The sequence below is a fragment of the Hirundo rustica genome, chromosome 14 (genome assembly GCF_015227805.2).
Source record: "Hirundo rustica isolate bHirRus1 chromosome 14, bHirRus1.pri.v3, whole genome shotgun sequence".
Taxonomy (NCBI): Eukaryota; Metazoa; Chordata; class Aves; order Passeriformes; family Hirundinidae; genus Hirundo; species Hirundo rustica.
The window spans coordinates 4,046,549-4,067,022 of NC_053463.1; the positions used below are offsets into that span (position 1 = coordinate 4,046,549).

General features: G+C 41.7%; 1 protein-coding gene across 4 annotated transcripts in view; it reads left to right on the plus strand.

The window, feature by feature from the left end:
- EBF1 (EBF transcription factor 1) overlaps nucleotides 1–20,474 on the plus strand; it is a 266,747-nt gene that overhangs the window by 149,924 nt on the left and 96,349 nt on the right. For all 4 annotated transcript variants that reach the window (XM_040078263.2, XM_040078260.2, XM_040078261.2 and 1 more), the window contains exon 7: nucleotides 20,230–20,311. In XM_040078263.2, coding sequence (XP_039934197.1) covers nucleotides 20,230–20,311 — 82 coding nt within the window. The remainder of the gene's footprint in view (nucleotides 1–20,229; nucleotides 20,312–20,474) is intronic.

Here is a 20,474-nt window from a genome sequence, read left to right on the forward strand (position 1 = left end):
GCAGAGTATTTCCTTTGGACTGTGGTCTCAAGGTATGTGTTTCTGTTCATGATAGTTTTTTTTTTTTGGGTTTTTTTTTTAATTTGCTGCCTTTAAATGAGAAAAACCAAACTCCACTGTTCTGCCTTGCTGGGTCCATATGTACCAGGAGTTTGATCGTGTTTGAGTCACAGTTTAACTCACAATTCAGCATCTCCAAATGCATGGGCAGGTGGGAGAAAAAATGCTGAGTTAGGACCTGGTTACAAACAAAGAAGAATTAGGGTGAAAAACCCCCTTGCCAAACCTCTCCTTGATACACCAGTTTCTCACGGGTGTATACCCTCAGGGATGTGTTGTTTTCCATGTGTTGTCTTCTGCTGGAGAAAATGCACCTTTTTGGCTGAGTAAAATATTTGAACTCACAGCAGTAAACACTGCTGAAGGCACCAATCCCTTTGGAGCTTCAGCTTCCCCTACAGATATCCTAAACCCTAACAGCTCCTGGATGCTTTGTCTGTCTGCCATCTCCCCATTTCCATCAACTAAATTGACTTCCTTGTCACTGCCAAACCTTCTAGAAACTGCTTCAGTTCTACCTGAATCTTCCTGAGCCGCCAGCACGGTCATCTCTTCCCTCCTTGGAAAACAACAGCGACCCACCTCGGGGCTGCCAAATTGGCACCCACAATTGCAGAGTCTTGACCCAGCGTGACACAACCCCTCTCTCTCAGATACTGATCCTGCCCACAAACCCCCCACAATGGCAGCTTGACCCTGGCTGACACAATTGCCCCTTGTGTTTGCCAAACCCACAAAATTATAGGGGTCGTGCGGGAAAAGGCCGTGAGGTGGGTGAGTTCGTGCTCCCTGTGCTGTCTGTGACACTGTGACCCTATTCATGGGCACATCCTTGCAGGAGCACCCGGCAGCCTGTCTGCAAGGCATTGCTTTAAATTGTAGCCTTAAAAGAGCCTTTTTTTAGATGCAAATGAAAGACCCAATAAGAGCTTAAAAATAAATTAAAAAAAAAAAAATTCCAAAAATGTATTAAGATTACTAAGAAAACGTCTGATGCTACTTCTGTAGTCCTATAATTTTTCTGTTTTCAGTCTTAATCTTTATTTCTCATGCATGCATGTAGACTGCCATGCACCCAAAATGAGTCTAATCATTTATATTTGTACATGAGAAATCTTCAAGCTATCAAAGATATGTTTATATTTGGCATAGAAGAGCTATCTGATGGTTACTCTGGTTCCAGCCCAGTTTCTTTTAATAGCTGGTGGTGTTTTAACTTTGTATTCCAGTTCTACCAGTGGGACAATGGGAGAAATTATACATCCTCATTTCCAGGAGGTGATCTGTGGACTAATCAGACAATGTTTATAACACATGTTCTAAAATGTAAATTCATATAAATAAAAGTATGTATATTTATGTATGCTATATTTATATGTAGTATAAATATATGTAAAGCGTGTATGTGTGTACATGCATGTGGCCGTGTACATGATAGACATGTAAAAGATTATTTTATTGTTCTTTGGGGTTTTTTTTGTAGTGTGTTACTGATTTGCTCATGTGCCACAGAGTGCCCTGGTTTGGGAGCAGGGTTTGGGGATCTCTGCTCCCAGACGTGTTTCTCTGCAGGCCCCTGGCTGTGTGCTGGGGCAGGATGCAGCAGTGCCCTGCTCCTTACAGGGAGGTTTTCTCTGGGCTTGCTAATACAGGGAAATTTACTGGCATAATTATACCCATATAATTATGCTGGAGTAGTTATACTGCTCTAACTCCCCTGTGTATGCTCTTGTGCTGCAATAATAGTGCCCATATGGGGAGTTACACCAGTATATCTCTACTGGAAAATATCTCCACGTAGGCCAGTCCATTAGGGGCAGATTTTGCAGACCAAGGTGCTGCACAGCCCTTGCAGACCCTCAGTTTGTACACCGTGGTTGGCTTTTGGCAGCTACGTTTTGTGCACAGGAAAACACTGTTTAGAATTCTTACCAGAATCTTTGAAAGGAAACAAACAATTTCTTTCACCAATATAACATTTTTTTTTCTTCTGCAGTCCCTTTATTTATTTTTTTTTAATATCTCTTAATATCTAAAAATACAGATGTAACTTCTGACTTTTGGATTCAGGAATTTTCTTTTTAGATGTACTGAGGATCAGATATAAGCCATGTCTGGAAGCAATACTTGGCCAACAGCTGAGTGTGTGTGTATGTGTGTGTGTTCATCTATCCATGATTCATTCTGAGGGCTGTTTTAGCCTTCATAAAATATTCATGCTGGTTGTGCATGGTTCTATAATTGCCATCTCAGGCCTTGAATTATTTATAGGTTGTACTGTTCACATAGTCTCATTTACTGATAGAACAGATAACACTATACAAGAGGATCCCAAACACTCTAATGCCTGTTACTTTGCATTAAGTAGTGGAATTATATTACTGTAGGTGTAAAATGCTGGCCTTTTTCTCCTCTCACTTTAATATATCATTTTTGTATTTATAATATGCTAATTGTTGAGATGCTGTTAAGCCTCATAATTCCTACCGAGTTTTGCAGAAATCAAGATGTGGTTGAAATGATTTAGCTCTTGATCCCAAAATGATTGTTCTAAATCCACCCCCCTCCCTTCCCCCGGTGTTAACACCCAGGGTAATTTATTGAAGTGATGCATGAGTACACATGCATACCTGAGCTCCTTTGTTTTACACTATTGATCAGTTTGTGTATCTTAACTGCTACAAACATTCAGAAGTCCAGCTAATGCAGATGTTCGCCTAGTGTATTTTCAAGTTCATTGTACTCAATTAAGTACTGAGTATGAATTCATCATGAAAAATGATCTTATTTCCATCAAATTTCCTATTCATCTCTTCTGTGATTAATTCTGTCAGCTTTTCTGACCTACTTTTGACTTTATTTTTTTTTTTTTTACTGAATATGTGGAATTTCATCAGTTTAGCTTGGACTTACAATGCACTTGGAGTTTTCTTTGCCTGCTCTGTTTTTGGCTTATTTGCTTTCTGAGGCAAGTGCTAATTCTAGTTGGAAAATGCAGTTCAGGTAGATTTTGTTTTAATTTTTTTTCTGATTGTTCTGCTTTTCTAATTGAAAGAAATAGTTCATGGAGTAGAAATTCAGTCACTAGCAGAGCCATGCACTGGAATACTTTCCCTTCTTTTACCAAAAACTCTTGCATGTTTTTGTGAAGTGACTTATTTTCCTCCCCTCTGAAAGGAGAATACTGGCATTTCCTAACCTGGCTTGATGACAGTAGGGACTAAGTACATAAAGGGGATAAATTGTGTCCTTGCTGTGGTAAGGAGGTGCAGTAGGAACGCATGGGAAGGGAAGGGAAGGCTGCTGGGGTCTGTGGTGGCTCTGGAATACTCCCGGATCACACAGAACACACCCAGCCAGGGTCTCTCTGGAGCTGCTGCTGGGTGGGAAGGAGAGCTGCTTCATTTCAGTGCAGCTCATCGTGCTGCTCACACAGGGATTAGGAAGGATGTTCTTCCACCTGGGTTTCTGCTTCCCTCAGGGAGGCACTTCCCATCCTCTGCTCCAGCTGGCAGGCTGGGGATGCTCCTGTCCTCTTGGGCCACCCCTGTGCTCCCAGCAGGGATCAGAGGAGATGCTCACCCTGGAATTCAGGCTTCATTCTGCCTCCAGTGCCAGAGGATTGAGTCTGGTATTGGTGGTGCTTTGCTCCCTTGTCTCTCCAGAGGGATCCCTGATGTTTTGGAAGGGAGGAGCCAGACAGGTGTGGTGCAAGAAGGAAGAGGTTGTTGGTGGCTTAGCAGTGATTTGGGTGCAGCATCAATTGCTCAGGGGACATCTGAGGGCTGCAGGTGACAGAGGAGGTGACAATGCTTACCTCTCTCAAAGTGTGGGTGCAGGCAGCTCTAGAAAGAAGCCAGAAAAAAAACAGAGCAAAAAGAAATGTTTCAGCAAAACAAACCATTTTGGTGAACAATAAATTCTTGAGGAAAATATGTCTCTGCCTGAGCCCTTATTTTTCTTTACATTAAATCATTTTGAAATAAAACTAGTGACATTCACCGTTCTGTACAATAGGCTGAACTGAAAAGAGCTGTGTTCTTTTCTGTGATTTTGCGAGCCCTAAGGGTCCTTCAGAGAAGGAAACAATGTTATTGTCATGCAGATTTCTCTCCTTTTCAAGATTTCAGAGTTTCCATGAATCCCTTGCAACAGGGTAGTTCTACTTCACGTTTTCTCCCCCAGAACGTTTGTGGTAGCTTCTTTGCAAAATCTCCACTTATCTCATGGACTTTTAGAGGTTTTTGGAGCTAAGTGTGGTTGCTGTGGCATGCAGACAATACCAAGCTTCCAGGTTGGCACTCAGTTTACTTTTTGCTTTTCCTACCTCTTTAAAGTTTAACATGTATGTAAGGAAAAATAAACAAAAGACTATGAAGTTTGTTCTTATCTCTCATATGTTTTGTGGTAGTACCTGGAGACCTCTGGTAGGTCAGTTTCTACACAAATCATTTCATGCTGCCCCACAAAATTTTTGACTGAAAGGAGCAGAGATGGTTAATGAATGACAGGGAGGAGAATGGGATTAAAAGAGCCCAGGTGCTGGGGGTGCTGTGCAGATGACATTATTTGATTATGGTGATGCTGTTTATTTGGGCTGCACTGCTCTAATAATTTGGTTTTGGTCAGGAATAAGTCCCAAGTTCTGCTTGCATAGGTGTTTCCATGGAGTTACTTGGAGGAGGGGTTTGCACAATATAATTTCTGTGTTGGGTGATGTACAGTATACAATAATTGCTTTTAGAGAAAATTACATGTTTTATTAGGCAATTGCTAAATAAATTTTCTGCAGTGAAATTGTTAAAATATGTGGTCCTGGGTTTTTAGGGTCTTTGTGGCCTCTGGCATTTTGCAGATGATGGGCTGCAGGGACACTGGGGTGTCACTGAGCTTTAACTGGTGAACTGGTCTTTGCTGTCGTGGCTGATCTCAGACTGTACTCCCAAATAGTTTCTTTCAAGATGTAGTGTGTAGAGGACAGGAGCAACGATGCTCAAGCCTTTCAACAGAATTTTACCATCTCTGTTGCTCTAAAGCTATGAAGTGCCAAAAAAAAATCCCATACACGACCTAGAAAAACAAATTGGTAAGTGTGGTTCTTTCACTGATCCAGTCTACCAGTCTATACAGAATAATTTTCTTAGAGACATTTAAAGTCTATGAAATCCTACATCATTTCCCCTTTATATATCAGAAGTCTTTAAAAATATCTAAGATTTTTTTTTTTTTAATGCCAACAATACATGAGAGAATCCTAGATGTGTGTGACATCTTTTAGAAAGTGTCTTTGTCTTTATCTATCTGTACGGTACCTGTGTGCTAGAGAAGTGTCATGATCCCTATTTTAAAGATGGGAAAAGAAGACAGAGAGATTTAAAGGTAGATTTTTAAAGGTGTTTTGACTTCTAAAGATGCAGTAAAATGTGCAGTAGGACTTTTAAGAGGGCTTAATTGCATCTTTAGCAGCCTGGCTTCCAAAGTATACCAAGCACAGAAAGGAATGTAGGTCTTCTGTGTCCTGCTCTAGTGCTGTAACCATTGCATGGCCCTTCCAGGGTGGATTGATTTTGGAAGATAAGTGTGACTTTCTGCTGCACTGCCCTTCAGGGTTGCTGCTTCAGTAGGACATGGAAGCATTGAGTCATGGCTGCCGAGATTAAGTGAAGAGCTTTCGCTTACAAATTTTCTCAAGATGATGTTTTGTCACAGTAGAGGTTTTTCTCTAAGAATTTTTTTTGTGCTGGCAGACCTTCAGACATGATCCTTTCCCACAAATCTTCCTTTTTAACAGACTGTCGTTTCCCAACAGAGGCAAAAAAAAAGCTTCCAGAGAATTCAGTCAAATCTGTCTCTCCCAGGCTGGCTGTGAGCTCACCACCAATGCATTATTGTGTGTATTCCAGGATGTTTTGTTTCACAAGAAATCTGTTGCTGTAATGGAATACAACATTATAAAAGAGACCATATGGGCAAAACTGGTGTTACTATCAGGAAAGCTTTGTTATGAAACCAAAATTGTGGCCCTGGTTTGTGCTTTGCTAAGAATCAGCTTTCCAAGGGGTGAGGGGCTCTGCTGTCAGGGGTCCTTTCCTTATCTGTCTTCTTCCTCTGCTGCTGCCAAACCTGTTGAGCTCCATAAAAGTTGGTTCCACTGACAACTTCCCTCCTGGCTCCAGTGTGCATTTACAACACACAGTTTTATTACTGCTCATAGTACTTAATGCAGTCGTATGTAGATCCAGATGTCTTTCCTCAATCCTGAACCTGCCACAGATGTAACCAAAGTAACAAAAAGGTGCCAACGTTTTGCCTGTTGCTTTCCAGTGCTTACAGTTTTTTTTCAGGAAAATTGGAAGAAGGGTTTTAAAAAGTACAAGTATATTACATGTACTTTTTTAATATACTCTGTTACTTTAAGTTATGTTTTATTCATATTGTTTCAAAAAAAAAAAAAAAATCAGTTTTGCTCAAGAAGTAGTAAAGAAAGTATTGGTGCCGTGCCAGTCATCTGCAGTTTAGCATCACATTCTGCAATACAACTCTGTGGTGTTTCATTTCTGTTTCAAGCTGTGATTGGCTGTGGAAGCACTAAGAATGGAAATATTACAGGTGTTCAGACTAACTGTAAATCAAACCCAAGATTTGGCCCCACCTGTGTGTTGTGTTGTTATAAATGATAGTATCTATAAAGTTGGTTGGCTTAAAGTGGTGCGAGTGAAACTGTAATGTGATACACTCAGGAGATGTGTTTTTGATAAACTTGCTGAGGAGCTGTTTATACATCCCTGTAATACCGTGTGGCAACTTGTGTTCATCTCTATACGCGTCTGACTGGTTATGATGTGTGCTGATAAAATTCAATAACTGGACTAGAAAATATTTAATGCGTTAAAATGTATGAAATACACCTGTAACAGGTACTTAATTCTGTGTCTTCCATGCCATTCCCACGCCCAGCGTGGGTGTGCACACACGTGCCCACGTGTGGTCCCCAGTGTGCAGTTTATAGTTTGGAGAGAAATCATCCTCCATCATTCGTCACTGCTGAGCTGCAGCAGACCAGGCCAGCACATCATTTGTTAACAGCGACAAAGCCGCGCTCATAAACGCCGACATGTTACATTAATTTATAGGCACTGAGTGACTTATTAAATGTGACGTGTGAAATATAACAGGGCCCGGTATGGATGATTAGGTTTTGGGCTTTGAATTGTTGACAAGGCAGGGGTAATGAATTGCGGGACACAAGCTAGTGTGTTTCCCCCTCATTAGTCAGTATTAGCTGCATTAATAGTAATAATTGGATATATTCATCATTTAAAATGTTTTAATAAATGTTTGGACAGCACCTGATCTAGGCTGTCAAATATTAGACTGGAAGGTTTGTGATGGGAGAAAAATTATGCCATTCCTTCTGCAGAGATTTATACAGCCTAAGGGGTGCCATTTGCCAACGTCCTTTAAGAGGTAATGGGTGGGAGGGAGTTTGGGGACAGACAGTGTAACAAGAGAGAAGCCAGCCTCTCTTGCACTTTTCAGTTTATTCTAAATACTTCTCGATCCTGAGCTTGGGTCTCCAAGATGGGGTCTGAACTGGTTGTTTCTGGACAGATGCCAGCCTGAGGTGAGAGCTTCACAAAAGGTGTGCGTGTTCCCGTCTGAATTTGTTTCACTCTTTCACTTCTGCAGACTGAATGTTGCTTGGGGCTCAGGAACTTTCCAATTTGGGGTTTTGGCTTGGAGTTGTCATTACTTTGAGATATTAACATATTTAAAATTCCAGAAAATTTTCTGCCTGGACACCTTGAAAACATAAGTCTCTGTGGGATGAAGGCAAGGCAGTGTTCTGTGGGTGTTCTGCCAGCTCCACTTCCATTCTTGGTTTCTGTATCTCAAATGCATTACTGCCTACAATTTGATACAAAGATTCCTTTGAAAAAAGGAAAAAAAAAAAAAAAAAACACCACCCAGACTTTTTTTTTTTTTTTTCATTATTTTGTGATCTTTAGAAGTGGAATTTTAAAAAATAACCTAAAACTGTTATTAAGGAATACAGAATGTATCTGTCTCTTGCTTTAAAAGTGACGTGTAGGTGAACATTAGAACGTGCCTTCTGAATGACTGGATGGAAATTAAGAAAACCATGTCCAATTGAAAAAAAAAAAAAAAAATCTCAATTTAAAACTTGTGAGACATCACTTTGCTGTAACCTGTTATGTAATGAAACCCATTTTTTAAAAGCAACCTTCAGGATATACAAAAGCAACCGCGCATGGAGTTATTGGCACTGCATCACTAGACTGACAATTTTTTTATTTTCAAAGAAGAGTCCTCTAAGGAAAAGCCTCACTAGTGTGGGAAGCAGCGTTTGGTGGCTCAGTGGGAGGTTGGCTTCCCTTTCAGAAGCTGCTGAAGAGGTGTCACACCAGGGAGTGCCGCGTTGCTGGAGGTGCCGTCTTTCAGGAGAGACACAAAGTCAAGTGTCTGACCACCTGTAGTCATAACAAGTCCCAAGACGCTTTCTGCGAGGATGAAAGTGTTCTCCTCAGTGTCCTTGCTAGTCCCAGGTAGCTGCTTCTACTGAGCGTCAGGAATCTTTAAGATGAAGGGATCTTCACGCTCTCTTAAGCACAGTGAGCCAAGCCCGCCTCTTTATATCCAAAGTGAAAAGTTGGTGGAGGACTCAGAAGATGCCAAGGGTAAAGCTGGATGTAGACAGGCAATGCTGCAGCTCCAGAGTGGCAGAGAGGCTTTGCTGCAGGAGCAATGCAGTAATTCTGTGCTTGTTTTAGTTATTCTGCACAGTGAAAGAAGTTTTTGGAGATAGAAACTTGATCATGCTGTTGTAATCAGAATGATCCATACTTACCAACTTGGAGTAATATTATTTCATTGAATAGACTCAAAGTCACATGCAAGTAGTATATGACAGTGTACATTTAACTATTTTCAGTCAAGCCCTGAGCATTATGTTGTCAGGGTTGTCTGTTAGTTGGAAGTTATTACTGACAAGTTGATGTGAGGGTATTTTAGCATGTTGTCTAATATGTGTCTGCTGATGAGTTTGTCATTGGCACTGCACAGTATTTCTTCAAACTTGCTCATAATTTTATTTTGGAGATCAGGCAGAGATGTAAAACTTAAAATCATAGAATCATTAGAATTGGAAAAGACCTCCGAGATCATCAAGTCCAGCCTCTGACTGACTACCACAGTGTCAACTAAACCACTGAATGTCATGTTCAGTCATTCTTTGGAGGCCCCCAGGAATGGGAACTCCACCACCTCCCTGGGCAGCCCTTTCCAAATCTTTGCCACCCTTGCAGTGAAGAAATTCTTCCTGATGTCCAGCACAATTGCTCTCAAAAGAAGCACAGTAGTACATGAAATAGAGTTAAAGGGTTGTTAAGAGTTGTTCACTTGCAAGTACTTCCTAGTTCATTGAATTGTAACTTTCATTGGTAAGATGTAGATGAACAACAACTTTTATCTTTCTGACCTGGCTGCTTGATGGTGTTTCTTAACTGCTCATTGTGAAGTTTCTGTCACTGATGCTGTACTCTGCAGTGACTCAGAAAAGTCATAATTCTGAAGTAATTTGTACACCCTGATGCTCTGTGTTTTGTGGGGGTAAATCCTACTGTTCACAGGTCACATATCTGATTTCACACAGAAGGGCGTCGGGGTTACACAGCCAGACACCCAGAAACACAGGGGAGATCCCAAATCTTGTCTGTGTTTTAACACCATGGAAGATCCCTGTTCCCCTCTCTCACGTATTTAATGTTGTGTCTCTGCCCTTACAATGCTTTTGGTCTGTTGGATTCTCTCTAAATATGCTGTTTTTCATAGTTCCCACCAACAAAGTACACAGTGCCCCTAGCATGATTTATTTTATAAATGTCTTGCAAATGCCAACTCATGTCTTTGCCTTACTCCAATTCTAACTTGTCACCAGCGTTCTGATCTGAATTCCACCATCCAGTTTTTGGGGTTTTGTCCTTCAGCTTGGGTACCCTCACTGGATGGTGGACCTCAAGGGCAGGAGAAAATATTCCTGTTAGCTGGATCACTTTTCCCCACTGGTGCAAGAGGGAGCTTTGCAGCTACAGCCTACAGTGCTTTTCCCACATATCTCTGACATGGAAGAGGACAACAGCAAAAGTCTTTTTCCTACATATTCAAGGCTCATTGCTTTAAGAAAAGCTCTGAAGCACCCAAACAAAACTTGTGATGTAAGCAGATATGATTGGATTCTACATGCTTGCTGCAGAGGTCATTATTTCTGAGGTTAATTAAGCTCTTTCAATGTCATGTTAAAGGTAGCAGTCCTATACAGTATTTATTGTTGACAATTCCAGCATTACATATAGTGTGATCCTCTTCACCAGCACATCAGAAACTTTTCCCCTTCCTCTTTCAGTTTTCCCCCATTTGTGGTAAATCCCAATTAATTTTACAATGTCTGGGTTGCTTGCCCACACACACACACGCACACAAATCTGCAGCATTTTATGCTTAGAGGCAGTTCTTGATCCCCTTCAAGTACCCCTGGCATGTCTTCTCTTGTTGAACCACTGCACACGCAGCTCAGAGTGCCTCCGCCTTTCCACAGAACAGCCTCTTGCTTCCTTCCAGCTCTCAAAATAACCACTGTGCTCCGGATCCTGTGCTCACTGCCAGAGCTCCCTGCTGCGAAGGAAACGAGCGCTTTATTCTCTTAAATATCATGAAACAATGGGAACCCCTGGATGGAATGTCCAGGTTGTGGGCAGGAGCTGAAGGCAGCACCTGACTTTCTTCCACAGCATTTTTGCACTTGATCTTGTCTGGTATAAATACAAATATGCATTTGCATATGTATTTTTTTTCCTGGGCAGCTAATTCTAGACTCACCCTTCTAGTTTGTTTAAAAGATTCCTTTTAATTGTTGATTTTTTTTTCTTTATTCAAGAGAACTATGGAAGTGTAAAATCACAAATCCCAGCAGCATCTTTGTCAGAGACTGACTGGGTTCCCAGATCAGTTTAGTTTTTAATTTATTCAAAGTTAGCTTTTAATAACTTTAAGTTATTAAGTTATTGGGGTTTATTTCCCTCCCCTATATAAGGTCCTTCACTGCTGCTACTTTACTTGAAGCAATCATTTAATTTGTTCTTTGAAGCAGAAGTTGTCTTGGGGGGGGATGCAATCAGTTCCTCTCCATATTACACTTCCCAAATACTTCTCTGTAATTACTGATATGGTTCAGGTGAGGTAAGTTCCACCCAGGACTCTGTGAACAGTAGATTTACAGGCACGTTTTAAGCTTTTCCATTGCTCTTTCAGTTCCCTGGAGGATTTAGTGATGCAGAAGCTGAGGCTGGGGTGTCATCCCAGCAGTAAATCCCCCAGTCTTGCAGTGTAGATCTTGCTGGCAGTGATCCCAATGCACTGGAGCAATGATAGCCAAGAACCCCTGAGCTTTCCCAGAGTCAGTCTCTCATGGGCATACAGCGCTGGGAAAAGTTTGTCTTGCATTTCTCTGGAAACTCCTTGGATTGCATATTTTTAAAGTTTTTGAGACATGAATCTACTCAGTAATCACTTTCTTGATCTCTTATGTTCTTCTGACTCATTGGCCTGTACCGTGGGTTATTGTAAGTAAGAGATCTAACAGCATCTTGGTTGTTTCTCTCTCTTTAGGCCATCAGTCCTGCAAATAAATCTGGTCAAAAATAATTTCCATGTCAGTCTAAGCAGACCTCCTGCCCCCCTTTTATTTATTTGTTTGTTTGTTTGTTTATTTATTTATTTATTTGTTCATTATTAACTTACAGTATCTTCCACTCAAAAAAAAAAAAAAAAAATCTTGACAACAAAATGAAGCAGGTTCTGAGCCAGGTCTCAGGAGGCTTCACCATTGTAAGATCATGCCTACACCTGGTGTAAATGCTTGAGGATGCATCTGTTCAGATGGGGTTTGAGTAGCACTTCACCTTCTGCTTGTGCAGATTTTTTTCTCAGCACTTTGGAGGCTCAGACCTGTCCTTTAAATGGCTTCAGCCTCTGGGTTTTGCAGATTTGGTGATGGCACTAGATTGTCAATGTTACTTAAAGATATTCTTAGGTTTATTCTTTAGGCATTAGGTTATTTGAGGAATCATTAATTGTTGTATGTGCAGGCAGATTGCTCACAATTTCACATGCAGGTGATTTACACATGCCTGGTCCAGGGAAAGGGGGGAAATGTGTTTCCCACACATTAAATATTTACCATGTGAATCTTTATAACTTTCTCAGTAAGCTGGTGAGAGAAATGTGTCACCAGCTCCCCCAGCTCAAGGTGACACGTTTTAGGGCCCTGTGTTTGCTGTGAGACAAGCAGCTTCAGCGGGCTGGGTTATCCCTGCTCTCCAAGATCCCCTGACTTTGATACCTCTGCTGCTTTTTGGTGCCCATGCTAAAGTTACAGGAGTTTACCTTGAGGAAGCAGGGAAGCAAATGCTGATATCGTGTTGCAATAACAGCACTGCTGTTATCTGTCAGCACTTACACTGAACAGAGGCTCTTTTTGCTAAAGTATGACTCTGGCAGGGCTGCTAATTCACTGGCATTGTGTGAACTATGACAGACCACAGGGCTGGTTTGTAGTTTTTTCCAGTGACTGAAGTCTAATGTCTTCAGTTAAAATTAAAATAGTTAACTCACTTTTATGCCCTAGTATTTGGAGGGTGACACAGGAGCGAAATGGGGAAATACTGAAGGGAAAAGCAGTTAAATTGAAGCAAAGTGAATTTTATTAATTCTGTTTTACTATTTATGACAGTTGTCGTCAACCACTACCAACAAATACTGTGTATCCCCTGTACACAGATGGTATAAACTACTTTCAACTTTTTTTTTTTTTGTTTTGTTTTGATAGAAAGGCAGCTGCAGTTCAAGTGTAATAAAAATTTTAGATTCTGGAGCTGGCAACAAGTAGGTATAGAAAAAATCAGATTTTCACTATTTTAAGGAAAAAAAAATGAAAAAGTCAGACCTGGGAGCAAAATTAAATTATAGAAGACTGATCATTCAAACTTGCCTCTGGACTAATCCTAATTCTGTTTTGTGGTGTTGTTTTTCAGTGGTGTTATCTCTTTCTTTTCTTATTAAAAGTCTGGGAAAAGAAACCAAAACAGCCTGCCTGTGATTTTAACTCACTCACAGGAGAAAATGCCAAACACACTTTCCCAAACTACTCTAAATTTCTGTGATGCATTATAACTCAGCATCAGGGATCTAGAGGGGTCCAGAAGATGCAAGATGAAAAATCGATATGCTGTGCTTTGCTGTGCAGAACACACAGACCTGAGGAAGAGTGACTGGGAGCACTTGCTGGAGCGAGCAATGAGTTGTTTAAGGCTGGTTTGGGCAGTCCTGCCTTCTGATTTGGTGTTTATGTGGGTGCCTCCTCAGCTATTTGCTGTGCTGAACTGAATATTTACTGAATTGCTAACAGCAAACCCTGGCAGTGCTGGAGCTCCAGCAGCCACAACAAGTTCACAAAAATAACATTATTATTAGTATTATTATTACTATTATTGTTATGTTTCTGTTATTATGGCACTGCCTGAAGAATTTCAGTTGACAGGCTCTGAGTGCTTGAGGTTTATTCTATGCATCACATTGCTTTTCTTGGACCTTTTCTGCAGCTCAGGAGGAAGATACGTATTTTCTAGCAAAGTAAATAATTTTCCATGCTTTTAGTTTTGGTGTTTGTTTGTTGGTTTTGTAAACCACTGACTTGCTTAGCATCCCATAAATGCAAAACGCCTGTCTAATTTGGCTTCCATTTAAAATCAGTAAGAACATTGAATGCAGAGAGAACAGATTTGGGATTTTTTTTTTTTTTTCTTCTTAATTAGGATGTTTGATAACTCAAGAGGTTATGTTTAGAAGAGAGTTAGATGGCTGTATCTGGTGTTTAATTTCTCTTCTGCAGAATAAATTTCCTGTTGTAAAAATGCCACAAAAGGTAGCTACTGCTGTTTATTGACTAAAGATCCAAGTAAAATCCAGCTGTGAACATGTGGGTAATAGGAGGTTTATGCCTATATATGCCTCCATGCCTAGATTTGATTTCCATGCTCAGCCTCATGTTGGTAAATATCTCAATTATTCTTTTGTGAATAAGGTACTTGACATGATCAGGGAGCTGTACGTGAAAAGCCTCCAGGATAAAAGGCAAAAACCAAAAAAACAAACAACCAATCCTCAAGTAAAGTTTTAAAATGCTGGAAAATTAAAGAAATTATTGTTCAAGAATATAAGAAAACTTGTTTTAGCCTAAGTTTTTCAATGTTTGGAATTTTGCCGTTTTAAAATAGGAGTTTTGATAGGAAGAGTCAGCTTGAGAAGGGAAAAGAATTAACTTTGTCCTTCTGAAGTTTCTAAAGGGACATTTCATAGATCATAGAATCATAGAATCATAGGATGGTTTGGAAGGGATCTTAAAGCTCATCTCATTCCAAACCCCTGCCATAGGCAGGGATACCTTCCACTATCCCAGGTTGCTCCAAGCCCTGTCCAGCCTGGCCTTGGACACTTCCAGGGATCCAGGGGCAGCCACAGCTGCTCTGGGTAACTGTGTCAGGGCATCACCACCCTCACAGGGAAGAAGTTTTTTGCTAATATCTAATCTAAACCCACTCTCTCTACATTTTGATTATTTGCTTTAAAAAAAAAAAAAAAAAAAAAAAATTGCATTTTCCCTATATTTTTATTTTAGTGACAAATTGCTGAGTAGATCAAGTTACCATGAGTTGCAGGAGAAGTTATAGGCTGACAAAAAGAAAAGTGCGTGAGAAGTGCAGAGAAAACCCTGCAGCAGCAAACAGAGCAGTGTCAGTGAGAGCACTCTCAGCCTTGGTGACCTCTGGGCTCACCCCTGCGCTGGTTTAGTACCTCTTGGTATGCCAAGTTTTCACCAGAGCCAAAATATCCATCAGAGGTTGTTTGAGACAAATATTTTTTGTAGCATCACCAGGCTCACAGCAGAGCTGGGCCTGCGACGTGCTCAAGTATGTGAGTAGTACCTTTGTCTCCATCAGTGCTGCTTGTGCATTTAAATTTATGCACATATTTAGTACTCTGCTGAATTGGTGTGCCATACAGAATGGGCATGCAATCCTTTTATCTGATGGAAAGTTGCTAATTATTGCCCTGGCCCGCGTATTTCGGTTTTGCTAATTTTACAGCCCCACATATACTTGCTGCTGTGTTTCATCCAGGAGTCTGAGGTTGCCCTTTTTCTATCAAATGTGTTTACACCACAGAAAAGGCGTGTTTTGTCAGTTTTGTTTGCCCGAGCCAGGTCTGAGCTGTATAACCAGCGCTCACTCTCTGGATAGCCACTGGTCTGGCTGACCTTGGCACCATGACAGCTGCCGTATTTTCACATGGAGGAACTGTTCTTGAACAACTTCTCCAATGTATCAGGAACAAACAAGCTTTTCTTCAGCATCAGGAATGCAGCAGGTCTTCTTTCCAACTATTTTTTTCTCCTCCCACAGACATATTTATTGTGGCAATGGCAAGAAAATCCTACTGCTAAGCCTTCGTGTTTGAGTTCCTTTAAATTTCCTTCAGGGGAGTGACAGAAGAGCCAACATGGATCATGTCAGAGCTTGCTTTCTTTAATTTAACTCTTCAGTTATTTTTAATAAACATGAGCATTAATTTGTAGTGGCAAGAAAAGCAGGAAGGCAAAATCCTCTTACATCTTCATTACTTGGATTTTCATTTCTGCTGCGTGTTTAATTTAAATCCCTGTGCTAGTGGCAAAGCGTGGGATGCTGCTGGGGAGAGTGTTGCACAAACCCTGAGGGTTTGGTGGGATGGACACTAAGGTGATGGACAATAAGCCCAGCAGGGAGTGGCAGGGAACATGTTAAACAAGATCCAGCTGGTCTTGTGCTCACCAGATCCATCAGCGGAACAAGGGGAATGAGAGGATGGATGGGGCAGGAGTGAGGACAGAGCTGGTTTCAGGAGCTGGAAGCAGCAGTAGGAACCAGGCCTGGGGTAGAGTTCCTCCCCAGCAGAGGGTGAGAGCACAGTCCTGCTGGCACCAACATCTTTTTGGAAATACAGCAATTTTGTTAGAAAAAACCCACTTCATCATCTCCAAAAAAGGAATTTCTATTGAATTAGAAAGGACAAAGGAGAGAACATTCCCAGAACAGTCAATAGCACATTTTTTTAGGGCTTTTGCCTGGCAGACAGAAGTTCACGTTAGTTTGGGGCCTGATTCAGCTGTGGGGTTTGTATTTAACCAGGGGATATTAAACTGGACTTAGCAGTTACTCAGGGATTTTTAGGACATGCATGGCCCAGATTAGCTGCTCAGCAGCTTTCCTCCCTCAGCAGTTTCTGCAGCCTGCCCTGAGCAGCATTGCAGGACATCTAAATATAATCCAAAATTGATTGGTTTTCCCCAAAACTTCCCTTCCTTACAGTCCAGCCATGTCTCTGTGGGATAAAGGTGATGCACGGAATTCTCTGGTTTAACACCAACGCAAGTCAGTAAATCCAAGTGCTCTGTAAAAAATTTTTGCTCCTGGATCTGAGCTGACTTTCACGGAGCTATATTCTGTTTCCCTGCTCCACGTGCATAAATGCTCTTCACACCAGGGATGGTAGTAGTCAGGAAGAGAGTCATAAAATATGTTTTGGTTGAATCATGAAAAAAACCCCAAACCTTCAATGGTAGCAATAAGTATAATTGATGACTGACTCCTGTGTGGCAGAAGAGCGGGTGTTCAACAGTCACATAAGTTTGGAGAGAGAGCTGAAGATTTTATTGACACTCCTATGTTTTGCACAATTTTTTTTCATCTTGGAAATGAATTTCAGACCCCAGTAGTGAGTATTAATGCTATATATCCTCTGTGGTTAGCATTAATGATACACAGTCCTGCCAAATGTGGGGAGAGTTAGAATTGAAAAAAAAAATAAAAATAACCCACTGTGAAGAAGCTCAATGCGAGCAAATGGGGATGGAGGTTTATGCTTACAAAGAGCTCAGCTCTCTTGGCACTTCTCCTGGACCAGGGCTGTCAATCCAAATCTGAATTATTTGCAGAGTGAAGTGTTGCTAATGAGCAACGCTGTCAGGACCGGGCTTGAGGTGATGAAGGCACCTGAACAAGTGGTTTAAAGCAGGAACCAAGAGCCTGGGCTGAGCCCCATGGACCAAACTGCTCTGCTCTACTCTTGTCCTAATCTGTTCTCGTCCTCCTTCCTGCCAGGATGGGGGCGTTCCGTCAGCCGGAGTGTGCGCTGCCAGCCCAGGAGCTGCTCAGCTCTTGCCTGGATGAGTGTGGGATGCTTCCTGTGGCCGGGGGGACTCCAGCCCTGGTGTGTTCCAAAACAAAGTGCAGCCCTATAGTTTGTTTTGTCTTTCAGTGGAATTAAAATACGGCGCTTGGCAGAATGTGTTCTGTAAACTGGTGACGTATTTTTGCTTAACACGCGGTGAGTGAACTTGGCTGTGTAAGCTTCGCGTTCCTCTGAAAATGCTGTTATTTTTGCGAGTTAATTTTTTTTTCTGGGGTTGGTTTAATTCAAAGGAAGTTTTGTTTGCTTGGTTGCTTGCCTGAGGTTTTTTGGTAGGTTTAAACAGATGAGCTTCATTTCTTCTGCAGTTTATTTTGGTGAAACTTCTGTAGCCTTTGGGGGTTATAGCACAGTGCAAATGGAGTTAGACTGTGAAACTTTGGGCTAGAGTCTTGCAGACCCCAAAAGTCAATTCTTTTAATTCAGGGTGATTTTCCAAGCCTTTGACTTGACATGAGCTCAGGCTTTGTAAGGGGAGGGAAGGCCCAGTGTCTCTCCAGAGAGCTCCACAAAGAGTTTTCCATCTTTTTTGGGGAGCCCTTGCATCAACCCGCCAACCCTCATTGCCCATTATCCGTATGCTATGCAAAGCCATAACAGGAATTTTTAGCTCTTTTAATCTATTCCATGCCTCAGCTCTCCTTGGGGCCGGGGTGTTGCTCGGGTGCTGTGGCAGACCGGGTGGGCAGCTGCTGGCCTCAGCCCTCAGCGAAGCCGCCAAAATCCCGCGGTAAGCCCAGGGCAGCGCCAGCTTCTCCCGAAAGAGTGAGTGGCTCTGAGAGGTTTTGCCACATAAGGGCCTGTTCGAGGCTGTAGGCACCAGCTGACAGGGATGTCTTTGCCTCTGAACAGATGGCCAGGCTTTTTATTTCAGCGAGCAATCTCGTGTGGAGGGGTGGTCTCCGAATCCTGCCAGGGTTTCGCGAGGCAGGGCCAGCTTAGGGCAGGAGGGATCTGATGTCTGTGCCCTTCATAGCTCGTGAGCTAAATGCCGAGCTGTTGACAGGACAGCCATCATCTGAAGTGTAAGATCTCCAACTCTCTCCACTTTTCGTTTCTCTTTGGCGGAATTAATGCCCTATTTGCTTGTCTCTCAAATCCATTCTGGCACAAGTACAAACCTTCGCCTGGTGGCAAGCGGTTGTCTGGATCCGAGATGCCAAGATTTGTGCTGACAGCTCCTTCTACACAATCTGAGTCAGGCTGTCACAGCTGGCCATTAGCGGCTTAAAAAGACACACATGTACAGCAAATAGCACCACCTTTCCATTATTGAATATCAGAACCTGCTTGATTGAGAAATGCAGTGTCTTGTGCTGCTCTTTCCTTTAAACAAACACTGTCTCCAAAGCCCTGTTCTAGTGTGGTGGATGTTTATTTTATTGCTCGCTCTTATTTACAAACTCAGGTCTAGAAGAGACTTCCTGGGCCAGGAGATCTAGTCCTTGATAATCCCAAGCATCACACTTGCTAATCCTCCTCATTACATTGCGTTTCTTTAATGACAACTGTCCCTTGTAGTTTTGATTTGCAGCCTTTTGCCTTGTATGATTTTCTTGACGTGGAGGAACAAGCAGCAAAGCTTGCCTTGTTGAGGGGCAGCATCACAACTAGAGCAGGGCAAAGAATGCTGCTCATCAAAAAGGGATTTTCTGAAGCTGTTTACCCTGCAGTGTTGCCTTTCTTGGTGACAGTCTGTGCAAATTCTGCCGACATAGCATTCGGTTTGGGTGCTAAAAGAGGGCTGCTTGCAAAAGTTAACATTCAGATTTAAAATAAAACAGGATCAAACTGTTCTCCACCCCACTCCTGTATGTGGGAATAGGGCAGAGAAACTTCTGCTTAGTCACTGATGGATATTTCATGTGTAATGCTGCCGTGTCTGGTTACACTGGGCTTTTAACTTGCTGTAGGATTAAACTTTGCACGGCTGAGCTTTAGTAGACCTTAGTCTGTAGTTTATTTTGGACAAAAGGCTGATAAACTTTGGCTTTCAGGGAGGAAGCCTGGAATCTGAGACCCACTATTATTCATTGACTTGTCTTTATGAGTTTACAGTCCACTGATGCATAACACTGAAGGAAATGTTTTCACTGAAATGTTTGCTTTTTTCTTTGGCTTTGTAAAAGGCAATGTCTTTTCTTAGAGATATATGTCAGGGTCATATAGCTACTTCAGTGAACTGTGTATGGTCAGGAAATAGACTGCATCAAAAATATTTCATTTTTCCATGAAGTCATTCTTTTGACCAAGACTTCCCCCTTCTCCTCTCAGGGATTTGGCCTCCACTAACCACTATTTGAGCATTAATTTCATGCACAAACTCGGTTTAATCCTGGGAGGGAGATTTCAACTGTATGGAACATTTTCAGTATTTTTGTATTAAATCAAAAATTCTGGGTGACAGCGAACTTGTAAAATAAAACCCCATTTATACCCAAGGGAGTTTTCATGTCTAGCATTTTTCTGTCCCTTTTTTGCTCTGCTGAAAAACCTGTCTGTTCCTCATTGCTCTGGAAGGCACAGTGAGCCTGGCGTGACAGAGGGACTGACTCTGCAAACTTTAATGGCTCTGACACAACAGAGCTATGAAATTAGTGTTTAAATTTTCAAGATGTGCTCACATGTTTTGCTAGATTGGGGACTATGCAAGCTCCACTCCCTCTTTGGATGGGCAGGGGCTTGGTTTGTCTGAGTTAGGAATACTGATGTTGGTAAGTCTTTGTTGGACCAAATGTGCAGATGTCATATTTATATGCACTACACCCTGTTTATAAGACATTAATATTCATTTCTCTTTCTCCACAGGTTCTTCTTGAAATTTTTCCTCAAATGTAACCAAAATTGCCTAAAAAATGCAGGAAACCCTCGAGACATGCGTCGATTCCAGGTCAGTCGGACACACTTCCTCCTTGAAAAATCAGCAGCTGTTAGGGACAGAAGTACTTTGACCCAAACTAACCTAGTAATTCACTGGAAGATGCTAAAAACATAAGGTCACAAAATATTGCCTGAGGACTTCTTGTCACAGCAGAATTGGCAGGAAGTAGTTG